This window comes from Onychomys torridus, chromosome 18 (assembly GCF_903995425.1).
Source record: "Onychomys torridus chromosome 18, mOncTor1.1, whole genome shotgun sequence".
Lineage (NCBI taxonomy): Eukaryota > Metazoa > Chordata > Mammalia > Rodentia > Cricetidae > Onychomys > Onychomys torridus.
In genome coordinates, this window is record NC_050460.1 from 26,025,554 (window position 1) to 26,051,943 (window position 26,390).

A 26,390-nucleotide genomic window follows, 5' to 3' on the forward strand; every position below is an offset into this window, starting at 1 on the left:
GTGGGGATGCTTTTCTTGGGGGGAAATGTTAGGGAGGACATTCAGGATGCTGTTTCAGCTGAGCACCAGTATCAAAGCTAGACCAGAACCAAGACCAAGTGCAGAGCTGCCAGCACAGAACAGGGGTATTGCCAGCAGGCAAGAGGAGGGCCATGTGAAGCAAACAAGAACGGTGGTTATTGTCCTCATGAAAGGGGGCTTTTGAAGCCAGATTCTGGCCTGACCTAATGATAGAGGCTTTGCCAGGCTCAGAAGAACTGGACAGCAGTGCCCAGCCATGGAGACTGTAGGTTCACTCGTGCATTTGGTTTGATTCAGAAGAAACTCCCTACTTTTGCCTGAGCAAGCTACCCTCTCCATTTGTAGTTTCTGCCTCCTTGAGTCCTACAGAGAAAGCACTCCCCACTGATTCTGCTGTAGTTAGTGCTAATTCCAGGCTCCTGTGTGGCAGGTAGCCTCTAGACTTCATGAAGTTGGGTGAGGACAATGAGGTTGGGCTGGGATATGTTAGAAAGGCTGAAGACAGACAGCTGTAGTAGTAGAATGAAGAGCCAGCCTAAGCTGGAGGCAGGAAGGTCCCCACAATGGAAGACAAGTACGTGAATTACAAAAGAGAACGCCGTTGCCATTGGTGCAAATCTAGGTCACTTATAGCCGTGTTTTTCCATCTGTATTTCTGTCTTTGGGCTCTGATACCACAGCTGTCTAAAAAGACATTTTACCATCTGATGGTAACAATAGATTTCATCCCAGAACACAACTGTTATATAACAAAATTCACTAGGTGGGGGTGGGGGTGGGCATGGGGGAAGTCCACCCACACAATTTTAAGCTTTGTGTCCTTTTGTTTGCAGGGAGTCAGGCATAAATGAGCCTTTGTCACTGGGCTATTCCAGAGCATGTTTCACACACTGTGCCTTGGGCATGACAGAGCCTGATGTTTATCTTTTATTACCTGCTGGATCTCCCTGGAAAGCATCTCCATGGAATTCATCATTTGCCGCCTTTGTTGGAGGTCTACATATAAATGCATCCCCCAAGCCGTTGCCGAAGGGAGCGCGGTTTCCACAGCTAATTTACATTAGAAAGTGGCGAGATGAACGATGAAGAGGACCTTCCACAGGAGGTATGAAGCCAATAAACAAAAGATTATTTGCCAAAATATTGACAGTGAAGGTTTGATGACGGTGTAAATTTTCTGAGCACCAGTGTGTGTGTGTGTGTGGGGGGGGGGGGGACAGGGGGGGGCGGGAGGGAAGGCACCGTGATTTGTTGTATGCCTGTTTCTGAGAAGTCTCTTCTGTTCCACAGTCGGTTTTTAACAAGTGAACAACTCGGACTTTTCACCTAGCCACTTTTGCTTAGTTGGAGCAATCACTTAAATTGACGGTCGTTAGGCACTAGGCTTTAGATGAATAAGAACGCCACAAAATTTTATTCAAATTTTGGTTACTGCCGGAAGAATGGTCTTTGCATTTCGCAAAACTCACACTTGTTGCATTCTCTGCCCCCCCTCGCCCCTCCGAGGGACAAAAGAAAAAGGGCTGGATGAGGGGAAGCGATTGTGGGGACTGGCCTTCCATGCTCTCCCCTCCACATACTTCTTCCCCCACCTCCCGTACTTCAGGTGTCTCCATGCTGTGTGACCCTCAGAGACTCATGAACCTCTCTGAGCAAAGACAGGAGAGAAACCCCAAAGTGGCCAGAGCAGAAAGCCTAAGCATAGGCATCGGGAACAGGAGCCCCACTTAACTTCGAGACTTTCTCTGCCCAGCTTGGGCTGTGGGTTCCTGTGTCCCTGGAGCTGCTTCCAGGGGACTCAGCAGTCAGGGTTCACACATCTGATTCTTGGATGTCCCCAGTGTTGGAGTCGCTTATGACAGAGGAGCTGTTTGGTGTGGCCAGTCCCCAGGACCAGGCCGGAAGCCACTCTTCACGACATCTAGGGCTGAGGCCCTGGAATGGGCTTTGGGGTCTTTTCTTTGTTGGTGATGGTAGTTTTTTTGGTTCTGATGTTTGTTTGTTTTTGGTTTGTCTTTGTTTTTTGAGACAGGGTTTCTCTGTGTAGCCCTGGTTGTCCTGGATCTCACTCTGCAGACCAGGCTGGCCTTGAACTCCGAGATCCACCTGCATTTGTCTTTGGAGCGCAGGGCCTAAAGGCGTGTGCCACCACAATGACCTTAGATTTTTTTTTAAATTTTATTTTATATAGAGTCTCAATCTGTAGCCTAAAGTAGTCCAGAATTCACTATCCCCTTCCTCAGCCTCTTCAGTTCTGCTGTTACAGGTATGTACTACCACCCCTGATTTTCACAATGGGATTCTTTTCACTTTATTTTCTCCTTCTACATATGTGTGTCTGTGCACCATATGCACACACTACCTAGAGAGGCCAGAAGTGGGTGTTGGGTCCCTAGAACTGGAGTCACAGGTGGTTGTGACCCACCACATGGGTGCTGGGAATTGAACCCTGGTCCTCTGCAAGAGCAGCTGGTGCTCTAATCGCTGAGCTGTCTCTCAAGCATCCCACCTTGATTATTATTATTATTATTTTGGCATAATCTTATTTATTCTTTGTAAGAACTGCTTTGGGATCAAGTGACTAAAGAAGTGTGTGTGTGCACGTTTATATGTGCATGTGTGTCTATGTGCATGTGTATGAATGTGTGTGGTGTGTGTGTGTGTGTGTGTGTGTGTATGTGGTGTGTGTGTGTATGTGTGTGTGTGTGTGTGTGTGTGTGTGTGTGTGTGTGTGTGATTTGGTTGAGACACACTACATGTTAGGTAGTGGTAGAATTCAGTGGGGTGGAAACATGGTCCGGTAACTAGTTGTGAACTTGCTTGTCTCTCACCCTTGCTTCATGTGGATGGATCCAAATTCCAGCACCGGGCTTCCAACAGAATGTTTTTTGGAACACTACAGGGTGATCTTGGAAATAAGCTATCGTTAGGAAGAATGAAGCTTTTCTCTAAACTAAGTTAAGGAAATTTAATTTGAGAAGCAGACCTACTACGTGTAGAGTATAGCACTCAGCCAGTGCACTCCGTATGAGATATCAACATACAGAGAACAGACGTCATCTGTGCTTTTCCATCCGGTGAAAGGAGAGATGATGTCAGCAGAAGGGTATGTTCTACACATGATGACTAGGAGCAATGTGTTTGTGAGGTGAGATGGGGATGCACTCACTCTCTACACAGAAACCTGGCAATGCTGTGTAAGACTCACTCAGCAGGAGCCATGGCTTACCCTGAGAAGAAAGTGACTGGGACCAATGTGGAGAGCATAAGTTTCTGGAGACATCCATTCTTATATCCACTTCCACCAGGAAAGCTTCACTTCCTGCTGCTGAGTCTGAGGAGGCACTGTGTTTCCTACCCTAACTTTGACTACTTCAGTCCAGGATTCCAGTCTCAGCTTCTACAAAGATCATCTTGACCTACACCCTGTAAAGAGCAGTGTAGATCACATGTTGAATGTTTACTCTTAGGAAGATAGAAAACCAGCAACATGAGTTTTAGCACATAGTTTTTGAAAGGAATCTCTAGCTCTGTGAAAACTGTCCCGTTCTTTTTCTCTCTGAGATAGGGTTTCACTGTGTAGCCAAGGCTGGCCCCATATTCCGCACTGTTCCTCTCACCTCAGTGTGTCAGTGCTGGAATTACAGGCCTACCCAACTCTGCTTGACTTTGAAAAATTCTTGGTAGCTGAATAGAATATCATATTTAATAAACACTATAAAAACACCACCCTACAGCAGAACATTCACCCAGCTCTCCACTGGACAACTCCCGTCCTAATCTCTGATACAGGATTACAGTCTCAGGGAGAGAAGGACGTAGAAGAGGGCGAGAGATGGAGGATGGCATTTCTCTTCTAGTTAAAGTGTAGAGCAGGGCAGGAGGCTTTTGCTTCCACACCCAGCACTATGGTGATGTGAGCAGCAGCGTGAAGTCAAATTAGAACAGGGCAGCTGAACAAAGGCTCCATCAGTTCAGATGGGCAGATGGTGTATGTGAAGAAATTCCTCCGGGTGGGTCCTTCTCTAACCTCGACACATTCTGCCAGGATCTTCAGTGACAAAAACTGTTATTAGTCTTAGTTTTGGTGCCAGGAAGCCACGTATCTGGTTAAATTCTCAGCAGCATTGATCAGAAAAAAAAACAAAAACAAAAACATAGAAAAATACATTCTCATTTCTTTGTGTGCCCATACATTTACATAAATGCACATGTCTATTTTTAACCATTAAAGACAATATTTCAGTTAGGTACATAGTATGCTTTTATTTTTACAGACTGGAGTGCCCTCTCTTGTAACATTTTAAACATTCCTGTTGATTAGGCCTCATGTTTTAAATTACAATAGTTTGTTATCTGGTATCTTCCTGACAATTCCATAATAGTCTTAGCTCTTTCTTCAACATCTATCATAGGGCCTAATATCATACACTGCACATATATTTAAATTTTTATATATTATTTCTTACTTTCTGCCTGCATGTATGTTTGTATACCATATGTGTGCCTGGTGTTCTAGGAAACCAGAAGAGGTCACTGGGTTCCCTGAAATGGGACTTGCAGATGGTTGTGAGCCACCATGCAGGTGCTGAAAATCAAACCTGCCCTCTGGAATAGTGGCCAGTGTTCTTAACCACTGAGCAGTCTCTCCAGCTCCCATTTCTTACTTTTTGAAATCTATTTCTTGAAAACTTATCTATTGTCTTTCTGATCATCCACCAAACCTTTATTTTACTTTCATTTCATTTATGCATTTGTATCTATTTTTAGTTATAAAAACTGGTAAGTTTTAGGCCTCCTGAAGGCCTCTCTGCCGATGCAGCACATTGAATCAGACTGAATTGGAAAGCCCAGGTTTAATGGGTAAAGCCCTTCAGGGCAATTCCCAGGTGCAGAGAGGAGACAGGGACACAGGACTTGAGACTGGGAGAACCATGTGTCTGTTTTCTGGGATGCCGCTTATATATCCCCCTGTGGGAGTGGTCTTGAGCCTCTCTGGGGGAGGAGCTGTGTTTGGTGGGCTTTGAAGGTAGGTTTAGGGAAAGAGATGGGGAGGAGAGTTGAGGTAGATCTTCCACAAGACTCCTTCTGAACATTCCAGACTCTTTGAGTATAGGATGACAGGGTGCCAGAGGTTGAGGTGGAGCTCCAACCCAAACAAAAACCTTGATTTCCTTGGTAACATTCACTTCACTTATAAAAGCATTAATAGGCTAAGTGGTTAAGGGCACTGGCTGCTCTTCCAAAGGTCCTGAGTTCAATTCCCAGCATCCACACGGTGGCTCACAGTCATCTGTAATGAGATCTGGCGCCCTCTTCTGGTCAGTAGGCATACATGCAGATAGAACACTATACATAATAAATAAATAAATCTTTAAAAACAAACAAACAAAAAAATTAATTAAAAACAGAAAAAGTGCAGGGAATTAGTTGAGTTTCTTGCTGTCTTTATTACTCTCCTTCCTTTGCCAAGTGTCTTCATATTATGAGAAATCACAAGGAGTGTTCAGTTTTTTAGAAAATTTTCTTTTCCTTTGTTGAAGGTATTACTTAGGTGCAATTTCCTGGTACAGAATTTTCTGTTGGAGATTTTATTTGCTTTATTCTCAGAGACATCACGGTCTGTTCAGTAGCTTGTTGGACTGGATATGCCATCCTCTACTCTAAACAATTCCTGACACTGGATAGCAGTACTTAGGCGGAACTAATCATTGCCATAAACCTGGGTAGACCAGCATGTAGACTGAAGAGAGCTTTAATGATATTGAGAGTCAGTTAACATAACTAGGTAAGAATTCTCAAAGGATGTCACACAGTTTATCAATTGAAAGGAAGAAATTAGTAGTTGTGAGATTTTTTTTCTTTTTCTTTTTCTCCTGAGACAGGGTTTCTCTGTTGTAGCTTTGCGCCTTTCCTAGAACTCACTTGGTAGCCCAGGCTGGCCTTGAACTCACAGAGATCTGCCTGGTTCTGCCTCCCAAGTGCTGGGATTAAAGGCGTGCACCACCACCGCCCAGCAGTTGTGAGTTTTATAGTAGGTCACAAAGCAAACAATAGACTGTAACCTCCCATTAAAATAGGGCTACTCACATGATACAGTAATTCCATTACTGAGTTTTACAATCAAACATATGGCATCTGTGTAGAAGGGACACACAGACCCTTCTGTGTTCATTGTGGTTGTCTTAATTACTTTTCTGTTGCCACAACAAAAACATGACAAAGACAACTTGTAAGAGAAAGTGTTTAATTTGGGAACTCATGACTCTATGAAGTTAGAGTCCATGACCACCATGTTAGGGAGCATGGCAGCAGGCAGGCATGCATTATGTTGGAGCAGTAGCTGAGGGCTTGCATTCTGATCAACAGACTCAAGGGGCAGAGAGAGAGAGAGAGAGAGAGAGAGAGAGAGAGAGAGAGAGAGAGAGAGAGAGAGAGAAAGCTAACTGGGAATGGTCTATGCTTTTAAAACCTCCAAGTCCACCTGAGTGACACATCTTCTCCAGCAAAGACTAAAACTCCTGATCCTTCCCAAACAGTTCCACCAACTGTGGACCAGACACTTATACACAGGAGCCTATGAGGGCCATTCTCATTCAAACCAACACAGTGGCATTATTGTTATTGTTCACATGGCTCATACTGCAGCATTGTTAATCATTGCCAAGATATGGAATCAATCTAAAAATTATCAACGAGTAAGTGTACAAAGAAATGTGTATATATGTATATATATATATGTGTGTATATATATATATATATATAATCTACTCACACACACATACACATGAAATACTACATAGCCATAAAGAAAAGGAAATCATGTCACTTATTACAACACATATAAACCTGGAGGATATTATAGTAAGAAGCCAAGTACATGCCAGGCTGTGGTGCAAAGGTACACAGAGAAACCCTGTCTCGAAAAACTTAAAAAGAAAAAAAGAGGCCAAGTACAGAAAGACAAATGGCATTTATATGTGTGGTTAGATTTTTGAATTGATGCTAATGGAGATTAAAATGGTATGTACTAGAGTCTGGGATGTGAAGGAACTCAGAAAGTTCTGTCAGAAGACACAACCACTCAGCTAGACAAGAGGTGTAAGTTCAAGAGGCCCAATAGGTACACTGTGATATGCTACAGTTATAATTGTATGTTTGAAGACTGTTAACAGAGTAGAGTTTTAAGTGGTCTAAAAACAAAATGTATCTGGTGTAATGCATGTGTTAAATGGCTCCATTCAGCCATTTTCCCAATGTATACATATATCAAAGGATTATGTTGTAGATGGTGACAACATGCAATTTTTTTTATTTTTTGAAGATTTATTATTTATTTATTATGCATACAGAAGAGGGTGCCAGATCTCATTACAGATGGTTGTGAGCCACCATGTGGTTGCTAGGAATTGAACTCACTCAGTGCTCTTAACCTGTGAGCCATCTCTCCAGCCCCTGCAATTGTAATTGTTATTTTAAATAGACATTCATAAGAAAATATGTAAATCATTCTTTGTAACTCCTTCCTTCCAAACAGACACATTAATCACCCTTGACTAGAGTTCTCATGAGGGAGCACAGGGCCTTCCTATAGGTTCTTAGCCTAATAGGCATTCTGCTTTTAATAATTAAGCCAGGCGGTAGTGGCGCATACCTTTAATCCCAGCACTTGGGAGGCAGAGCCAGGTGGATCTCTGTGAGTTCGAGGCCAGCCTGGTCTACAGAGTGAGTTCCAGGAAAGTCACCAAAACTACACAGGGAAACCCTGTCTCGAAAAACCAAAAAAAAAAAAAATAATTATTTTAATTTAAAAGTAGACTTACAAGGAGACTTGGGTAGAGTTTTTTGGAGTTTGAGTGAAAACAACATGCAGTCAGGCTGGAGATCTGCCCGGAGTGAGAGATGGGAGAAAGGAGGGAAAATGGTGAGGTTTTCTGAGTTAGAGGTCAAGAAAGCAGACAGGCTTAGCCACGCAGTCTGTGAGCAGGTGCACAGGAAGAAGGGACATCAGCAGAAGTGAGATACTTGGGGGTCAGAGCCAGCAGGCTGAAGATTGGGGCTGGTGTTTGGGAAAGGGAAACACACAGAGAGTAAAGTTGTATTTCAAGCCGATCAGTCCTAACTAGCCACCTCACAGAGGAGCAACAGCACACCACCTACAGTGTTAGTGTTCAGATGTGTTCAGAACGGTTTGCATGTCTCACTTGGGATAGCTAGCTGGCTAACCAATAGGGTCCTTGGAAAGAAGGAAATATGGACACAAAGAACGATAAAACTAGTCGGAATATATGGAGATGGGGTTTGCATAAGAAAGGACCAGATGTAGAAGCTGGAAAAACGGAAGAAGCTGGATTATGCTGGGCCTCAGAGAACAGTGAACTGATTTTTTTTTTTTCTAAAAGTGATGGTGAATCATGGATGAATCCTCAGCAAAGCAAATAGTATGATTAACATTGTGATTTATGGAAGTACAGTAGCGGTAGTCATAAGAGAGGGGCAATATTGGTTGCAGGGACAGTGAGGAAAGACTGGGGATTCAGGTGAAAAAGGCTGAGTAGGAGGAACATGTTTTCTTTACTAATTTTGCTGTTATTATTATTATTATTATTATTATTATTATTATTATTATTATTATAGTTGAGTCTCACTAAGCAGTCATGGCTCACCAGGAACTCACTTTGTAGTCCAGGCTGGCTTCTAATTCACACAGGTCCACCAACCTTTGCCTCTCCAGTGCTGGTATGAAAGGCACACACCACCAAGTCAACAGAAACATTTGTTTTTAAATGGTGAACTCACTGTATCTCCATGACACAGGAACTTTGCGTTTTGCTCTCAGGGTTCCAATGGTAGACTCTAAGTGTTGATGGACTCACTCACTGTACATGGGGAGGTTGTTAGACTAAGTTTTAGAGTACGAATCTTGGGCCAATAACACGTTTAGATCATCTGATGTAAGTGTATGGTGCATTTCTGCCAATATGCCTTCAGTTAATATTTTCAATATTTTCCTTTCCCTTTCCTTGACTAACACATTTTAAGGTGACTAGATGCATATCCCTTTTCTTTTTTCTTTGATGTATTCTTATAACTTTGATGACTATTGATTCTTGAGTCCAGTATTTGTAGCAGAGATTAAAACTTGGTGACAGTCATTTTTTTTGGGGGGGGGGGCTTGCTTTCCTTTCATGAGCTCATCACCAGTATAATTAGAGTGTTCGGTAAATGCTTTGATGATTTTACCTCAAACCATGACAGTTACACAGGGGTCTTAAACAATGGTTTTTGAAGTATTGACATTAAAAATGTAACCGTTAAAGAAAATTGAAAGTAGATGAATAAAACCAGTGATATTTAGGATCTAAATAACACTGGTTACTATATTAGAAGGAAAAATTTTAGGTTTAATTAGGGTTTGAATTTAATGCTTGACAGAATTTCTTTAGGTTAAGGCTCTTTAATTTGATCAAGGCAGCAGGTTGGAATTCACAATGATAGACTTATATTAAGCTATAGGAAGAAGGTTCAAAAGAGACATTGAAATGAGTCAACCAAGGACTATGTATATGGCTTGTGATATAGAACGTTCTTCATGGCTATTGGAGACCATTGATGGACAAGAGCAGAAACTCTTCAGAAGTGGGAAAGGCTGCTCTTCTGGAAATGTCCAAAGACCAAACCAACCCATTGTAGTGGAATTTTGAGACTATCTGAATTTAGATGAATTAGATTTCTCTATTTGTGCCAGTTAATCAACACAAAATTACATTCTTGTGCTTATGTTCATATCCTTGCAATCTGGTTTTCCTCACACATTTTTAATTGTGATCTCAAATGTCCTCTGTTCTGTATAAGCTTAGTCTAGGTTCTCTGGTTGAGTAAAGACTGAATTAATAAAATAGTGTACTTACTCATTTCATGTTTTGATGATAGAGATTGAACCTAGGGCCCTTTTCATGCTAGAAAAATGTTCTACTACTGAGATATGTCTTTAGCCCCCATCTACTTAATGACAAGTGTATGCTGGCCATTTTAATCCCTCTGAGAATCCTAACAGTGCTTTTAATGACCTCATCTCCTTGAGAGGGTCTGCTGGCTTATCATGTTGAGAACCTAGAGATGCTCAGATAGGACAGTGAAGGTTGTTATCCTGAGGCTAGCCTATGGTCCATGAAGTAACATAGAATAAAGCACTTTCCTAAGGAAGAGCCTTGGAGAGCCATGGTATCTGGATAATGATAATTATGGCCACCACTTCTTCAATAGTTAATGCACACCAGTCACTGATTATCTAAAACAGTGGCACAATCAGGGAAAGCTATGGAGTTGATTGCTTTATAAATAGGAAAATATTTCTAAATGGATTGAGCTGAGAACAACAGAGATGGCCCCCTTCCTAGGAAAATAGAACGAAGTTGAAAACCTTCCTTAGCTGTTCTCCTGGTCTCCTGGGGCTTTTGGGACCTCTCCATAATTTGTTAACTAGAGTAACTTTGCAGAAGACCCTCTAGGATCTAGTTCTAGTTTCTTAGTACCCTAGTCCCCCACAGTGATGATGGGTGTTCTCATTGGCAGTGTTCATTAACTATCAGCTAAATACTTGGTACCCTGCATCCAACTAGTTGGGTCCACATTTTAGTTCCAGCACTTATGAGATGAGTGATTTGGGGCGAATCTCATCTCTCTCTGTAAGCGTTTTCCTAAGCTGTAATGAAGTTACTACAAGGTGTTGTTTAAGAACAAATGAATTAATTTATGTAAAGCATGTAAGAGTGAACTGGCATATAGTTGGTATATGTTCTTCTTTTTTAAAGATTTTATTTTTATTCAGGTGTATGTGCATGTGTGTTCATACGTGTGTGTGTGTGTGTGTGTGTGTGTGTGTGTGTGTGTGTGTGTTTGTGTGTGTATGTATGTGTGTGTGTGTTCATGCCTGTACAGGCCAGAAATGAGTGTCCGATTAGCTGGAACTGGAGCTACATGTGATTGTGAGCTACCTGAAGCAGGTGCTTGGAATTGAACTTAAGTCCTCTGCAAGAAGAGCAAATATTCTATTTTTTCTGTTTCTTTTTTTTTTAAAATTAATTTTACTTCCCAACCACAGTCTCCCCTCCCTCTGCTCCTCCTATGCCCTCTCCCTCCTCTCCTCTGCTCTCCCTCAATCAATTCCTCCTCTGTTTCTGTTCAGAAAGGGGCAGGCTTCTCATGGGTATCAGCAAAACATGGTGTGTCAAGTTGCCATAAGACTAAGCTCCTCCTCTTGTATTTAGGCTGGTCAAGGCAATGCAGTATGAGGAATAGATTCCCAAGAGCCAGCCAAAGCACTAGCGACAGACAGTTACTGCTCCCATTGTTAGGAGTCCCACAAACTGACCAAACTACACAGCCATCACATATATGTAGAGGATTTAGGTTGGTCCCATACAGGCTCCCTGGTGTGTTGGTTCAGACTTTGTGCATTTATTCCTATGAGACAAATTAGTTATTTTTGTGGGTTTTCTTGTTATGTCTTTGATCCCTCTGGCTCCTCCCTCTCTTCAGCAGAATTCCCCGAGCTCAGCCTAATTAGCTGTGGGTCTCTGTGTCTATTTCCTTTAGTTACTGGATGAAGGCTCTTTGATGGCAATTGGGGTAGTTATCAATACGGTAAGTACCAGTTCAGACTACGAATTCACTATTGCTAGGACTCTTAGCTGGGGTCATCCATGTAGATTCATGGAAATTTCCTTTGCATTTTTTCCTACCTGACCCACCAAAGTCCCTCCCCCGTTCATTTCAATACTCTCCCCTCCATCCACCTCCAAACAAGGTCCATCAAATTCCCATGCCCATCTGTCCCCAGTTCACCCTGGAGATCTCTTCTATTTCCCCTTTGAGGGAGATCCATGTGTCCCTCTTTGGTCCCTTCTTGTTACCTAACCTTTCTGATCTGTGGATTATAGCACAGTTATCCTTTACTTTACAGCTAATATCCACGTATGAGTAAGTACATACCATGTTTATCTTTCTGGGTCTGGGTTACCTCCCTCAGGATGACTTTTTTCTAGTTATATCCAGTGCTTTTTAATTTCCTGATGTCATTGTTTTTAGCAGCAGAGTAATACTCCATTGTGTAAATGTACCACATTTTCCTTTCCATTCTTTGGCTGAGGGACATCTAGGTTGTTTCCAGGTTCTGGCTATTATGAATAATGCTACTGTGAACATAGTTGAGCAAGTGTCCTTTGGTATGATTGAGCATCCTTTGGGTATATGCCCATGATTGGTATAGCTGGGTCTTGAGGTAGATTGATTTCCAATTTTCTGAGAAACCGCCATACTGATTTAAAAAGTAGTATACAAGTTTGCATTCCCATCAACAGTGGAGTAATGTTCCCCTTTCTCCACATACTCTCCAACATAAGCTGTTATCACTATTTTTTATCTTAGCCATTCTGACAGGTCTAAGATGGTACTCAGAGTCATTTTGATTTGCATTTCCCTGATGGCTAAGGATGTTGAACATTTCTTTAAGTGTTTCTCTGCCATTTGAGATTCTTCTGTTGAGAATTCTCTGATTAGATCTGTACCCCATTTTTTAAATTGGATTATTTGGTTTCCTTGATGTCTAGTTTCTTGAATTCTCTTAATTGCTAAGCCAACCCTCTATCCCTGTAATGTGTTCTTAAACTGTTATCCCTTGTGTGATTACTAGGTATTTTGAGCATAACTATCCTTCAGTGTCACACTAAGTACTGTTGCTGGGGGAGAGACAGGGCTACTGCCATCCACTTATGACCAGAAGCCCAGTAGAGTCAGCTATAAATTCTCCAGTTATGAGAGAGTTGAGAAACTTTTCTTTTTCATTCCTCATCTTTTCTTCTATGTTAAATTAATTCCTTAAATTTAAAAATTATGGAAAATATAATGGAAAGAAATCCATGTTTTCCAGCAAGACAGGGGCAGAAGAGATGTGGAAGGCAATAGGGGTGACTATGAGCAAGGTAAAAATTATATATATAAAATCAGGACAAAACTGAGTGTTTTCTATACTAGATAAAAATACTAACTGAATCCTTGTTTCCGGAATTGCTTTGGCAAAGTGTAGGACTGACAGTTCTGGGGCAATACTTTGACAGGCATTGGGCAGACGGAACCAGTGTCAGCTCCTTCCTAGAGGGAACATCTGCCTTTGTTCAGTCCCGGTCCACTGGTTCTGTCTGTTACTGTGGCACTAGAGTTTTCTGTCCCTGACCCAAGGTGACTTAAGAACACTTCATTTTTCATATTATGAAAGACTTCAAACTGCTATAAAATATTTTAATGCCTGGACTGCATTGCAAGAGTCTTTGCAATCATCTTTGATTTTTACATCTTTGATTTTACCTTATCCATAGCAGGCTGTGTTGCTGCTCTTCAGAGCTTCTAGTGACAGGAATTGAGGAGGTTTTAAATATTACACAGGTAAAAAGCCTTTAAAAATATTACCGAAAGAGAACATATAATGAGGAAATAAAACATGTTTTATGAATTCAGTAGGGAATATTATGTAATAGGAATGGAATTTGATTTAGGTCAAGTGTTTGGCTGTGACATTGAGGGAAGCACCCCAAACAGAGAGGCTTAGGTTTGAATTCTTACTTGTCCATCATGATGACCTTGAGAAGAATCACCTAAGACTTGTGTGCCTGTGATAAAGAGAATAATAATTGTTCTCCTAGTTGTATTGCGAGGACTATGTATTGGTAGGTTTTTTTTTTTCTTCACCAGGTCATCATTCATACCATAGCTGAGTGCAAATCTGAGATAGAGAAGGAAAATGTTCTACTGGAGTGGGACAGGCTGGGGGGTCCAGTACATTTGTTTCAGCTATTACAACAAAGCCCATAGCCTGATCAACCTAGTGTAGAAGAGAAAACTTAAGAGAATGAAATGCATTCTTTATTAGGACCAACTCCTCTCCTTTAAAAGAGAAGCATCTTGAGTATGGTGCACACACTTCGCCATTGTGGGACTCTTACTGCTGGATTTTTCAAGTCAGCACCTCAGTAAATTACTCTTGCTTCTGTCACAAAAGCTTCCTCTTCGTCAGTGCATATCATGGCAGAAAATAGATCTGGGCCTTTGGCTTTGAAGGAGAAGAATGAAATCTGGAAAAAATGAGAAGACTTTTATGGGGACTTCACCTTCCATGGACTATTGTGACCTTGGACATTTGTAAACTAGAGATTCCTTACCTCAAGAGCTATGCCAGGAAATTTGTGTGATCATGTACTTAATTTAGTACATTGTGACATTTTTATTTATTCAGTTGACATTGGAGTTTGAAGTTGGAGCTGTCTTAACTTTCGTCTCACATAACCCCTCAATCTATAAACTGAGGGAATTCCTGAGGAGCTCAGACAAAGACGAATGTCAGCCAGGTCAGAGCCCAGTGATGCTTCTATACCTTTCTAAACAGCCCTTTCTCTAACTATCTGTGATATGTCCATGTAAAGGCATTCAAAAACAAAATAGTATATTTCTGGCTATGTAATTTTAGAAATAAGCACATGCCCAATATTACTGTTTGATCTTATAAAAAACATACTGGGAAATTTTTCCAAATATTTGAATGACATCCTTAAGTATTAGAAAAAAGAAACTATCCTACTAAGTCCTATTTAATCAAATATAAGATGATCAGTTTTTGGATAAGTCATAAAATTACAAGAAAAGACTATCAATAAAACTCATTACTTTGTATGCTAACCTAAACATTAATAGAATAAAAAGCCCATTTCAGGAAATATATTCTCATCAGATAACAATAATCATAATGCATCATAGTTACTAGAGAAAATCCATCTGTTGTTTTCAGAGACTGAATGGGTTTTGTGATAAATTGGTATAGCTCTGCCTGAAACTGCTCTGGATATGTGTTCATATGAATTTCCCCCAGATATGGACTCTTCAGAACTGGCTCTTTAGAGGCAACAGCTAAAAATATTTAGAATAGTCTTTGCCTTGACGTTGTCACCATCCTCTCCCTTCAAGCCAAATTTTGAACTTTGCAAACACAGACAGACAGACAGACAGACAGACACACACACACACACACACACACACACACATACACACAAACACCCCAAAAATCAAAACCCTAAAACATCAACACTAGGTTCAAATTCTCTTTTCCATGACCACTGTTGTGTCTCATGTTTGGCAGAGGTGAATGTTTCTACTGCCAGCAATGGAGGTACCTGCCTCTCAGCCTTGCTCATTGTCAAACTCCTTGCTAGAAAATTCTATTTTTTTCCTTTTAATGTATTTTAGATTTTTATAAATCTATAAAATAACTTGAGTTAGATTTTCTGATACACTTAAAATCAGTTGTAAGAACAGAGGAACAGAGGCCAAGAGGGGCAACAATGGGGTGAGTCTGGACAAGGTGCATTATGAACATGTATGAAAATGTCATGGTGAAGCTCACTCATACACTCTAACAAAATTTTTTTAAAAAGTCAAGTTTCAAAAAAAATGCATAAGTGAATGAAACTCCTTTTTGAATCAAAGTAGATATTGATGTAAGAAGGGTGAGGAAGAGTGAGGAAAAAGAGGAGGATCCAAAAATTTCAGGTCCTTGTGCTTTTAGTAAAAAAGATTAGAAAACTTAGAGTTCGTAAATATAAAACTTAAAAAAAAATAGGTTTTAAAAAATCAATTTTTAAGGACTAAACAATTTAAAACATTCTGAAGTGAGAATAAGAAACACCAAGTAGTTAGACAAGAGCTTTAACAATGTTCTGTAGCAACACTTATCAAAGGCAGTAGAGGAAATCCAGCCTCTTTGAGTCAAAGGGATAAGGAATGAGAGTTTTTACTTCCTCCAAAGAATGTCCTGTGCTCAGTTTCAACCTGACTTGCACCTTTGATGCGCAGATTCCTGGTGCGGTGTGCTATGTGGGTCTTTGTTTGCTAATTATTACAGGACACAAGAAAAGATAGAGGTGATGAAGCCGAAGGCAGCATGACGAACAAGCTGAGAAGGGCAAGGAAGAAAGCCACCAAACTACATCTTTGTTCCACGGAGCGGGGCGAAGTCACCACAGCCAAGTCCGTTGGTATGTGGCTGCTGTGACCTTTCATGAGGGGTGTGGACAGTGGCAGTTCCTATTTCGTGTTCCTTTCCATAAAACATTTCATGTATTGCTACATGAAAGATGGCAAATGTAAGCAAGCTTACATGAACTGTATGGACAAAACCAATCAAAGTATTTAGAATTCAAGGGTAGGATGCTGGTGGGGGATGGGCGAGTGGGAGAGAGGCTTTCTTCTGCACTGAGAATGAATGTGAAGATTATGATCAAGGACCTGGGAGACCATAGGAAAGGTCTGGAGAGTTTCTATCCACATGCTGCAATTCCAACAATACTCTAACAGATCTGAAATAGTGCTGACTGCGTGTCAGTATAGACAAGGTCGCTCCTGGTGTTCCAAAGGAGAGGCAAAAGGAATTGTTAGCTCATGGTAACAATAAAAAGCAGACATTAACAGATTTTATTATTGTTTTAATTTTTTTTTATTACAGACAATATATTTCTTTACAGTCTGCATCTAGGGCAGACCACTCCTAATGTCCTGGTTTGGTATGTTACTGTATAGGAAAGGGTATCCTTTCTAGCATTTCTCTCCAAGCTGTGTTAGAGATAGTTGAAAACAACTCTAATGTGTTTTGACATTTCCCATTATCACCATAGAAAGGACCGGAGACCAAACAGCAGATATGAACAAACCTGCCTCTTCTGAGTCTTGTCCTTCCCACAATGGCAAAGATGTGCCAGATCAGATGCCAGCGGTAAAGCCATCACTTCCCAGCACCCCAGCAAATGCTCCTGATGCCCAATTCAACCAAAATGCTGGTAAGCAATTACCTGGAAAGATTCTGGAGGAACCAAGGGAGTGTTGCTAGCCACTGTTTCCGAGTCTACCTTTGAACTAGAGATGATGTACTGATGATAAAGATGCCAGCCCTGGAGTCAGGACAAGAGAATCTCCACATCTGTGTTTATAAAGCTCTTTGTAGCTTCCTTACTCCTTCATGCTACGGATCTAGAAAATTGAGGGAATAGTCATGGGAGAGCACTCAAGTCTTCTTTAAACATGAAAATCTATCAGTCAAAGTCTCTGAATTTCTGAATAACCATTCTGGAGCATGAGTGTGTTGGTTAACAGCCTCTTGGATACAAAAGGTAGAAACTTGTTAGGAAGAGATATTTGTTGTGTGAGAAAACCTATACAGAAAAGACTAAATAAATAGGGTTTGGAAAAGTGGGAATCCAAAGGGGTATGACACTGGACAAATGGGTGTAACACATTATCTTCACCTCTGATGACAATTACCAGCTGTAGAGTTTTTCATGATTAATTTTAGGATTCTCTAAGCCAATCTGCTAACAGGACAGACAGGAGCCACAAAAACTGTTATACTCACAACCAACATTTCTTTAAATAACATAATAACTTTTATAACATGAAGGACTAAAGCCATGTGTGGGATAAACTCTAGGTACTAAACATGGCTGCTGGCTTGTTCCTTCCCAGTGGAAGCACATATAGTACCATCATTTGTCAACATGTTTGGCTGACTAGGGAAGCTCATTTTAGTATTGGTGTCCAGGGACTTTACTGGAACATGGTGCATTTGCCACGTGACTGAACCCTCCAGTCCTTCTGGGTTAAGTTGGGCTGTGTTCAAAGTCATCATCACAAATGACACTGTTTGACTTCCTGGCATGGTACACAAACAACTTCTAGATAAATACACACATTCATGACAGGTGGATCCTTCCAAGAACTGTGAAGTGAACTCCCAGGGGACAAGGGCACAGTTCAGACTACTCTTCACCCTTCTCTCCTCTCCAGCTTCATAATACACAGAACCCAAGAGGAAATGAACACTATGAGGTGTCCATCTGTATTAGTTTCCTTTTATTAGCATCACTCATGATCACAAAAAGCATTATAAAAACCACAGATTCACATGCAAGTTCATTCAGTGTGTGGAGAGACCCCAGGTCCTTGTCAGGTTGTTTCCCTGTAAAGTGGCAGTTCCTTCCTCTCAGAAGCATTTCTCTGGTTTTACGTCTGAGGGACAGCAATGCCCCAAATGCTGCTTCTGCTTGGAATTGGTCTGAATTTCCCTTTGTTTCCATGTCTAGTTTATCTCCACCTGGAGAAAGTCCTCAGGCTTCTGTGAGCTTGCCTTGCTAGTGCTAGACATACTTCCCATTTTAAGGACAATAATCCTTTGCCTTGACAGCTCTCATCTTTCACGTTCTCTGTGCCTTGTTTTGTGCACTCCACCAATGAGTTAGAAGCACTCATTTTGACACCTGTGCATGCTAGGAGCAGGCAATACAAATGATGGTGGCGCACGCCTTTAATCCAAGCACATGGGAGGCAGAGGCAGGCGGATGTCTGTGAGTTCGAGGCCAGCATGGTCTACAAAGCAAGTTCCAGGAAAGGCTCAAAGCTACACAGAGAATCCCTGTTTTGAACACCACCCCCCCCAAAAAAAGAGGGTGGTGAATAGTGGTAAGAACGTGAGGGGTGTAACAAGTTATGGCCCACTGGCCAGATTCAGCTTGATAGATGCTTTTTGTAAATACATGTTGCTTGTGGCTGCTTTTGTACTAAAACGGGAGTTTGGAGGCTGTTTGCTGCCCCATGAGGTAAAAGATGGCCGTGCCACTCAGGCTACCTCAGGGCTCTAGCCGCAGTACTGTGGAGAAGTGTTCAAGAATTGCCAGATCTTGTTTAAGGAAAGTTTGAACTCCAAATTTTGTTTCATAAGATTTCCTAATAAGTAAATATTTCCAATAAATTCAAATAGGGTTCTAAACATTGGAAAGACTAACAAAGCATGGTGGCCAAGTCGCCTTTATGAAGGATGTTTTGTATGTTTTTGTGTATTTTGATTCTATGTCCTAGTTTCAGACAGAAAAATAAAGATGGAATTTAGGCATCTCAATCTTAAATCAAACACCAGTGTTCTCTGCACTCTCTCTGCACCTAGTTGTGACTAAGGATGTGGCCACCCTTATGGAATAGGCTGGATTAAACTCTTACAGCCTGTAAGTCCAAACAAACCACCAAATAAAATATCAAATAAAAATATATGTGAAAACCATTCCTTCAAATAACTAGAAGCAATTTTGATGAGTATTTTTTCAATGACTCTGAGATTTTTCAAAAAATAACTAAGTTTTTAAAGATCAGCTCCTTTGTGCCCACATTATTTTACCATTTATTTATTTGTTGACTTTTTTTCTGGCTGGCACCTGTTTATTGTACCACCTGGACTCCACAGCACTGTCTGTGGCTGACACTGCACCTGGAGGTCCAGGCCTCCTTACACTAACTAGGTGTTCTCACAGCAACCATGCACACGGCATCCACATGGATGAAGGCCCATGGACTCCAGATAGGGAGGGCAGAATCCCAGGAACAAGCTGCATGTGTTACAGAGTGCATTTTGACACACATTTGTCCTCATTTTTGAATTTGTATTTCTGTTTTGTTTAAATAAATAATAACCATTTATTATCATGGTCATTATCATCATTATTATTATCAGTATGTGTTATGATATATGTGTAACTGCCAGTTCACGTAAGTCATGGAACACATGTAGAGGTCAGAGGACAACTTTTGGGAGTCAGTTCTCTCCTTCCATCCTGGGGTGGAACACTGTGCAGCAAGCACCTTTACCCACTGAGCCAGCCCTGAATTTGATATTTCTGGAAACTCACATTCCTGTTCAATTCATCTCTTATAAGCAACAATAGCTTTCTTGGGAAGTGAATATATCCTCATTATAATGACAAATCCATGGACCCTGTTTAATGGGCAAAAGAATTTATTAAAGGGAAAAACTCACTATACAGAACAGAATTGACACAGGCTCTGGAACACTGTTCCTGCCTCCTGGATCAGTCCCACATCCAAGTCCCATGAGGGAGCAAAGAGAGTGATGCCTGTGTACACCTCAGGTCTTAAGGATCACAGAGAGGCCATGACCCAGGGCATGTACTTCAAGGTCATAGGCAGGTGGAGCAGTTACCTGCTATATCTCTAGGGCAGTGCTTCAAGGTCATAGATAGAACAGCTACCTACTATACCTCATCTTCTCAGAATGCAGATGACGTTTCTCCGAGGCCTTCTAGATGCTCTTGAGCATTGAGGTTTCCTTTCTTTAATTTTAGTTTTCTTATTTCCCACTCTAAACAGAGCAGTAAAACTTCCCCTCTAAAAGCACATTGATTTAATTTGTTAGTCCTCTGAGGGGATAGGCTAGGAGAACACCTCCCAGAAATCACACTGGAAGAAAAACAAATGAGCCCCTGAACTGGTAATTATCTTCCTGCTATTCATCATGTACAGCTGGGAAAGACTGACCGAAAGGCTTAATTGGAAATAACAAATATGATTTATTTGAAGGGAAGACATACAGACTACGATGCAGCAAGATGAGTAGATGCTTTGAAAATGAAATTAGGTTAGATCAGGCTCTCCTATTTGGTGAAAGAATTGAATTTTTAAATGAAAAATAATTGATACTAAGGATATAAATTCTAAAATATCTGATACTAAATTTTATTTAATAGTCAGACAAGGTCATATCATACAGGATATATTAATTTGTTCATTCACATGTATACTCATTCACTAGAGGAGTATTTACTGAATGCCTGTTATGGCCAGCGTCTTTATAGGCATCGAAGCTATGACAGCAAACAGAACTAAGCCCCATTCTCATGGGCTGATATGCAAAAGTATGACAGACTGATAGCAAACAGGTGACTTTGAAACATGGCAAGCACATCCCAATAAGGACACTGAAGAATATGGGAAGGGGATAATACAATTAGCTGAAATATACCTCTCCACAGTTTTCATAGTTCTTGCCCTCAGCACCTTAGACTGCATTTGGAGTCAGGATCTTAAGGCAATAAGGTGACATGTACCCAGTGTAACTGGTATACTCATAAGGAGACATTAAGACATGGACTCGAACAGAGAGAAGACCACTAAGAGGTATTAGAAGATCATCAATTCAAAGCTCCAGAGAGAAGCCTCTGAAGAAACATCCCTGTTGCTATCTTTGATCTTGGACGTTTAGTCTTCAGTTGAAGGAATACAGATACCTATTAAGCATTTCATCTTCAGCACCAGTTGTGGCTGCCCTAGAAAACGAAGGCGTGTGCTCACTGCCCAGCCTCAGCTCAGCATGGGTGGGCTGCCGTGCATGTGGCGTTGGCCTGTCTACAGTGTAGTCACGTTACACAGATGTTCCAGATGACTATGCTTTATTTTTTACAGTTTCTCATGTCTCCAAATTACCTCACCTTTCAGTTTGATGGCATGTTTAATGCTTGTAGTTTTCCCATATTGTAATTTAAGGTATGTTTTAGGGCGAGGCTCTTTGTGATTACTTCTTAGGTACAGAACCAGTTTGAAAAAAAGTACGTCATGATAAAAATACCTACCTTGAGTGGTTGACTGTAAGTAGATGAATATTTTTTCATTGTAAAATAAAAGAGGGTGTATTTGGAGGGAACAGAGAGGATTAGGCAGACAGAGGAAGAAGTCAGTGAATAGAGCAAAGGATAATGGCACATATGGTTAAAAATGTCATAATGAGCTGGGTGGTAGAGGCAGAGGCAGATGGATCTCCAAGTTTAAGGCCAGCCTGATCTACAGAGTGAGTTCCAGAGCAACACAGAGAAAGCCTATCTAAAAAAAAACCAAAAAAAATTCATAATGAAACCTGTTAGTTTGTATGCTTAGAAATTAAAAATGATAAGAAAAACTTAAAAATAATACAATATATATTTATTGTAGGACGTTTAGAAGATACAGATAAGACATAGCTCGTAAGACTTCTTGCCATCTCATCATTGGTGTGATAATAGAATGACGTCTTTTCTCTTCCATATTTTAAATTGCTTATGAGTTTTATACAAGCAACTTTATTCAACTTGGGCTGAACACCCAATGTTTTAGAGTAAGGTGGGAACACACCAACTGTTAATTTAGCCCATAACATTCTAATTGCTACAGCCTAATTGTTTGTATTAAATGGAAGGTAGTTATAAACCCTCAGGAGTCCCACAGTAGCCAGACGTATCAGTGACAGGACATTATATCTAATATATGTGCATAGGTGGAACCAGTAATTTGTTTTCCTCATGCTTCATGTATTTAAAATCTGCTCAATCTGTGTTTTCATACTGTCAAGCTTTATGCTTATTTTAAAGCCTAATTATATCTTGAAAACTGATACCCAGTTATCACTTAAAAATTATAGCTGTTTGATGTCAGTGGTGTGACAGATTGATGGGTGTTCAAATGCAGGCACGATCACGGGACTATTTACTGGAGTTAGAGTAATTGGGCTCACACCTTTTGCATTTAAGTAGCACTTACATGGTGCTTATTGACTCACAGCATTGTTAAATACCTTGTTTAATCCTCATAACAAGCTCACGAAGCAGGCAATATTTTAACAATGAAGAAGCAGAGACACACAGAGGGTGGGAAGGATGCCAGGCCTGAAAGTAAAGCTATGGAGTGTGTGTGTGTGTATGGGGTCCTTGATTTGTGCTGAGTCTCTGTTCTGTCATCCTCCCTTAAAGTCTTGATAGTGGTGTTTATAATACATACTGTGGACCTGGCTTTCTGTCCATGGGTACAGATTGTCTATTCATCCCTACCAGGAATCCAGAAAAATAGACTGTAGCTTCCAAATTGACAGTGGTGTGTGTGTGGGGTGGGGTGGGGAGAGAGACTTGGGGGGAGACTTGGGTTCCTACTTTGTGTGTCTCTCTGGGACTCAGGCAAATGGATTGGCTACATTAACTATGCATCCCAAGTCTTCCCTAGCTCCACAATTTTAGAATTTTCAGACTATCTTAAAATTCTGGAAATGGACATTTTATTAGATTTCTGACCCAGGTTTTCATCTCCGCTCCCATTTTTGTTTCAATAAATGTAAAATTTGACAGAGCCATGCACGTCAAAGACTCACATGTCATTACAAAATGGAAGGTAACTTTTGGAAAACAAAATGAAAGGAAAGGAAAAAGGGGCCAATACATCAAAACAAACAAACAAACAAAAAAACATACGATTTTACCTCCGAGTACATAGGAACCTACAGTTTAGATATGACAGGTTAATCCAAGAAATTCTAAAATGTTAATGATAGGCATGTCTAGGCAACTTACGTGTTTCCAAAGCTGTCAGACTACCCATCGTCTTCCATAAACAAAGATTGCTTTTTTGTTTGCTTGGTTTCTTTTCTTTTCTTTTTTCTTTTTGCAGTTTTGTTTTGTTTTGTTCTTTCTTTTCTTGCTATTTTCCATGAGCAAGTGCTTTCAGCAAGCACTGTAGCATCATCATCTTCTTAGACATGTCCTAACTGATGAATACTTTCTGAGGGTACTTAGTGCTCTTGGGATGACTGTAACACAGGTAAGAGAGAGGTAAGATCCCTGTGTGAAGTTATGATCCACGTGATTGGCCTATGTTGCTCTTGTTTGTAACCCTAGTGACTATTTCCCCATGTCTATCTACCCTTCTGCTTTTTGGTACATCCTGATCTAGTGACTTCAAATCATTACTCCACAGATCACACCAGGGACAATGCTCAGACTATGATCCCGCCTCAACTTTCTTCTAGAATGAAACACATTAAACAAGAAATGGCCAAAAACCACCTCCAGTTTGTACGATTTGAAGCAACAGACTTGCATGGTGTCTCCAGATCTAAGAGCATCCCTGCACAGTTTTTCCAAGTGAGTTTTCCAGTTATGATAAGTGTGATTTCATGACCATTAGCAAGCAAATGCTCTTTATTACTCATCTGCATTTTCTTGTAATCTACACAGCAATTGGAGTTGAAAGGCAATAATTTGTTTTGTTGTTTTCCTTATCCCTCCCCACATTATTGCTCCCCAAGGAGACGAACACACAATAGCAATTCCTTTACCCAATAGAAATAGGAAACTAATTAAGGCTGGTTATTTCAGTCCTTCTGCCTTGAACAATTTTACTCTACAGAACTCTCTTTTCTTTTCATAATGCAATTATAAAGATTATATTTTATTTGACATGAGAAAATTGCAACCCAAGACCCAAGAGCAAACATGAAAGGTAGAAATGATTAAGTAGAGATGACTTGCTAGATAAAAAGCATATCCTTTCAGCAGCAATTCAGATATGAAAATACCCAATTGTCATTAAATGACTTAATGAATATTGTTTTGAAAATAGTGATATCAAGAAGCATTGCATTTGTGGATACCTTTAAGGATTTTTCTAGTTTTTTTTTTTTTTTGTTTGTTTAATTTATATCATGTGTATTTTAGTGACTGATTTGTTGGGATTATTAAACATCAAGTTTGTGAGAAAGGGGTATCAGACAGCACTAATTTTTAAGAAAATGTAAAAGTTAAGCATCCTGAGAATTCTATCTATCTATCTATCTATCTATCTATCTATCTATCTATCTATCTATCTATTTACACAATTTATGTGTATATAAAATAAAGGATCCTTTTGTACAATCCTGGCCAACCTAGACCACGTGATCCTCTTGTTTTATATTTCCAAGTAGCTTAGATTACAGATGTGTGCCAATGGGCCTTACAAATTTTTTTGGGGCCTGCCACACCCAGCTTCCAAATAAAGCACACACAGAGGCTTTTTTTTTTTTTGGTTTTTTGAGACAGGGTTTCTCTGTAGCTTTGGAGCCTGTCCTGGAACTCGCTTTGTAGACCAGGCTGGCCTTGAATTCACAGAGATCCACCTGAGGCTTATTTTTATTTACAAATGCCTGGCCTTAGCTTGGCTTATTTCTTGAGTTTTTCTTAACTTTAAATTATCCCATCTACCTTTTGCCTCTGGGCTTTTCCTTTTCTTACTTCTGTATATCTAACTTTCACTTTTACTCTGTGGCTGGCTGTATAACTAGGTGGCTGGCTCCTTGCATCCTCCTCTCCTTCTCTCTCACTCTTTCTCCTTCTATATATTCTCTTGGCCTGCTAACCATGCCTATTTCTCTCTCCTGCCTTGCTAATGGCTGTTCAGATCTTTATTAGACCATCAGGTGTTTTTGAAAGGCACAGTAACACAGGTTTACAAAGTTAAATAAATGCAACATACACTAAAGTAACACACCTTAAAATAATATTCTACAACACCAACTATTTCTATACTATGTCGTATCTTTTTGCTTAAATATCAAATTGTAAATTTTCTTTGTGCTGATGAAAGGGGCTATTTTCAAAACAGTTTTCAGAGAATTTGAACAGTTTAAATTTCTTTCATAAAACATTCTTTGGGAGCCAGCAAGACAGGTGGAAAGGTAAAAGTGCTTGTCATTAAGATCCTGAGTTCTCTCTCTTGAACCTGCATGGTGGAAGTAGAGAACTGATCGTCACAGGCTGTCATCTGACCACCCCTTCACACACATGCTCACACACATACACTCATAATCAGTCAAGCAATCAATCAACCAGTCAATGATTTTAAAGTGTTCAGTCTTGTCTGTAAATAGCCCATAGATACTGTTTCTTCTACATTTAGTAAGAACTCTATATGTTCATTAATTCTGATAAGAAAATGTGAAATCACTGTGGGCAGGACCAGAGGATAATTCACATGAGTTATCTTCTGTGATAAAGCAAACTGACATTTCAGACACTTACCTGAGACCACAACACCAACCTGCCTGCTATTCTGTTTTTTGACACATTCTGATCACCTATTTCACTAGAGGCCCCTGAAAACCAAACACTTAGAACACTATTCCAGTGCTTCCATGAAACAGCTTTCCCCCAAATAGAGCTGATCCTTCTAAATTTGTGGAAGATTGATTTCATTGACATAGAAGAAAATGTCTGCGCTTAACACTGCTATTGAGAGCACTGGTTTTCTTGTTCAATACTCCACATATCAAAAGACTTTCCCTCCCTGACTTGGCTTGGAAGGAACTGTTTTATCCTGGGAATTTGATGTAAGTCAACACACATCCTTCTCATTGCTTTGCTTCTTCATAGCCTTTGTTTTCAAATAATTCTCCTTTGGATAGTTTTTGTTCATTATTCTTTTATTCTAATTTTATAATCTAGAGCATACATTGTTAAAACTCTTTTAATTTATTTTAGAACTTTTGAAGGTATAATTAATATTTTATCACAAATATTAATGAGTTAAGGCTAAATAATATATTTTGGACATTTTTGTGAACATGTAAGTTCATTTGTATAAGCTAATATGAAATACACACACATATATTGAATTATGTGTGAGACATCTCTTTGGCAAAAATATGAAATCAATAG

The 26,390-nt window shown here is 40.2% G+C and overlaps 1 protein-coding gene across 2 annotated transcripts in view; it reads left to right on the top strand.

Annotated features, from left to right (window-relative positions):
* Positions 1 to 667: 667 nt before the first annotated feature.
* Lgsn (lengsin, lens protein with glutamine synthetase domain) overlaps positions 668 to 26,390 on the top strand; it is a 31,839-nt gene continuing 6,116 nt past the window's right edge. The window contains exons 1-5 of one of the 2 annotated variants that reach the window (XM_036168499.1): positions 668 to 731; positions 855 to 1,126; positions 15,971 to 16,103; positions 16,740 to 16,901; positions 23,674 to 23,840. In XM_036168499.1, the coding sequence (XP_036024392.1) occupies positions 1,097 to 1,126; positions 15,971 to 16,103; positions 16,740 to 16,901; positions 23,674 to 23,840 (492 nt within the window). In that variant the 5' untranslated portion in view covers positions 668 to 731; positions 855 to 1,096. Of the gene's footprint in view, positions 732 to 854; positions 1,127 to 11,628; positions 11,668 to 15,970; positions 16,104 to 16,739; positions 16,902 to 23,673; positions 23,841 to 26,390 lie in introns of those variants that run through there. The other variant, XM_036168500.1, reaches the window with a different exon arrangement.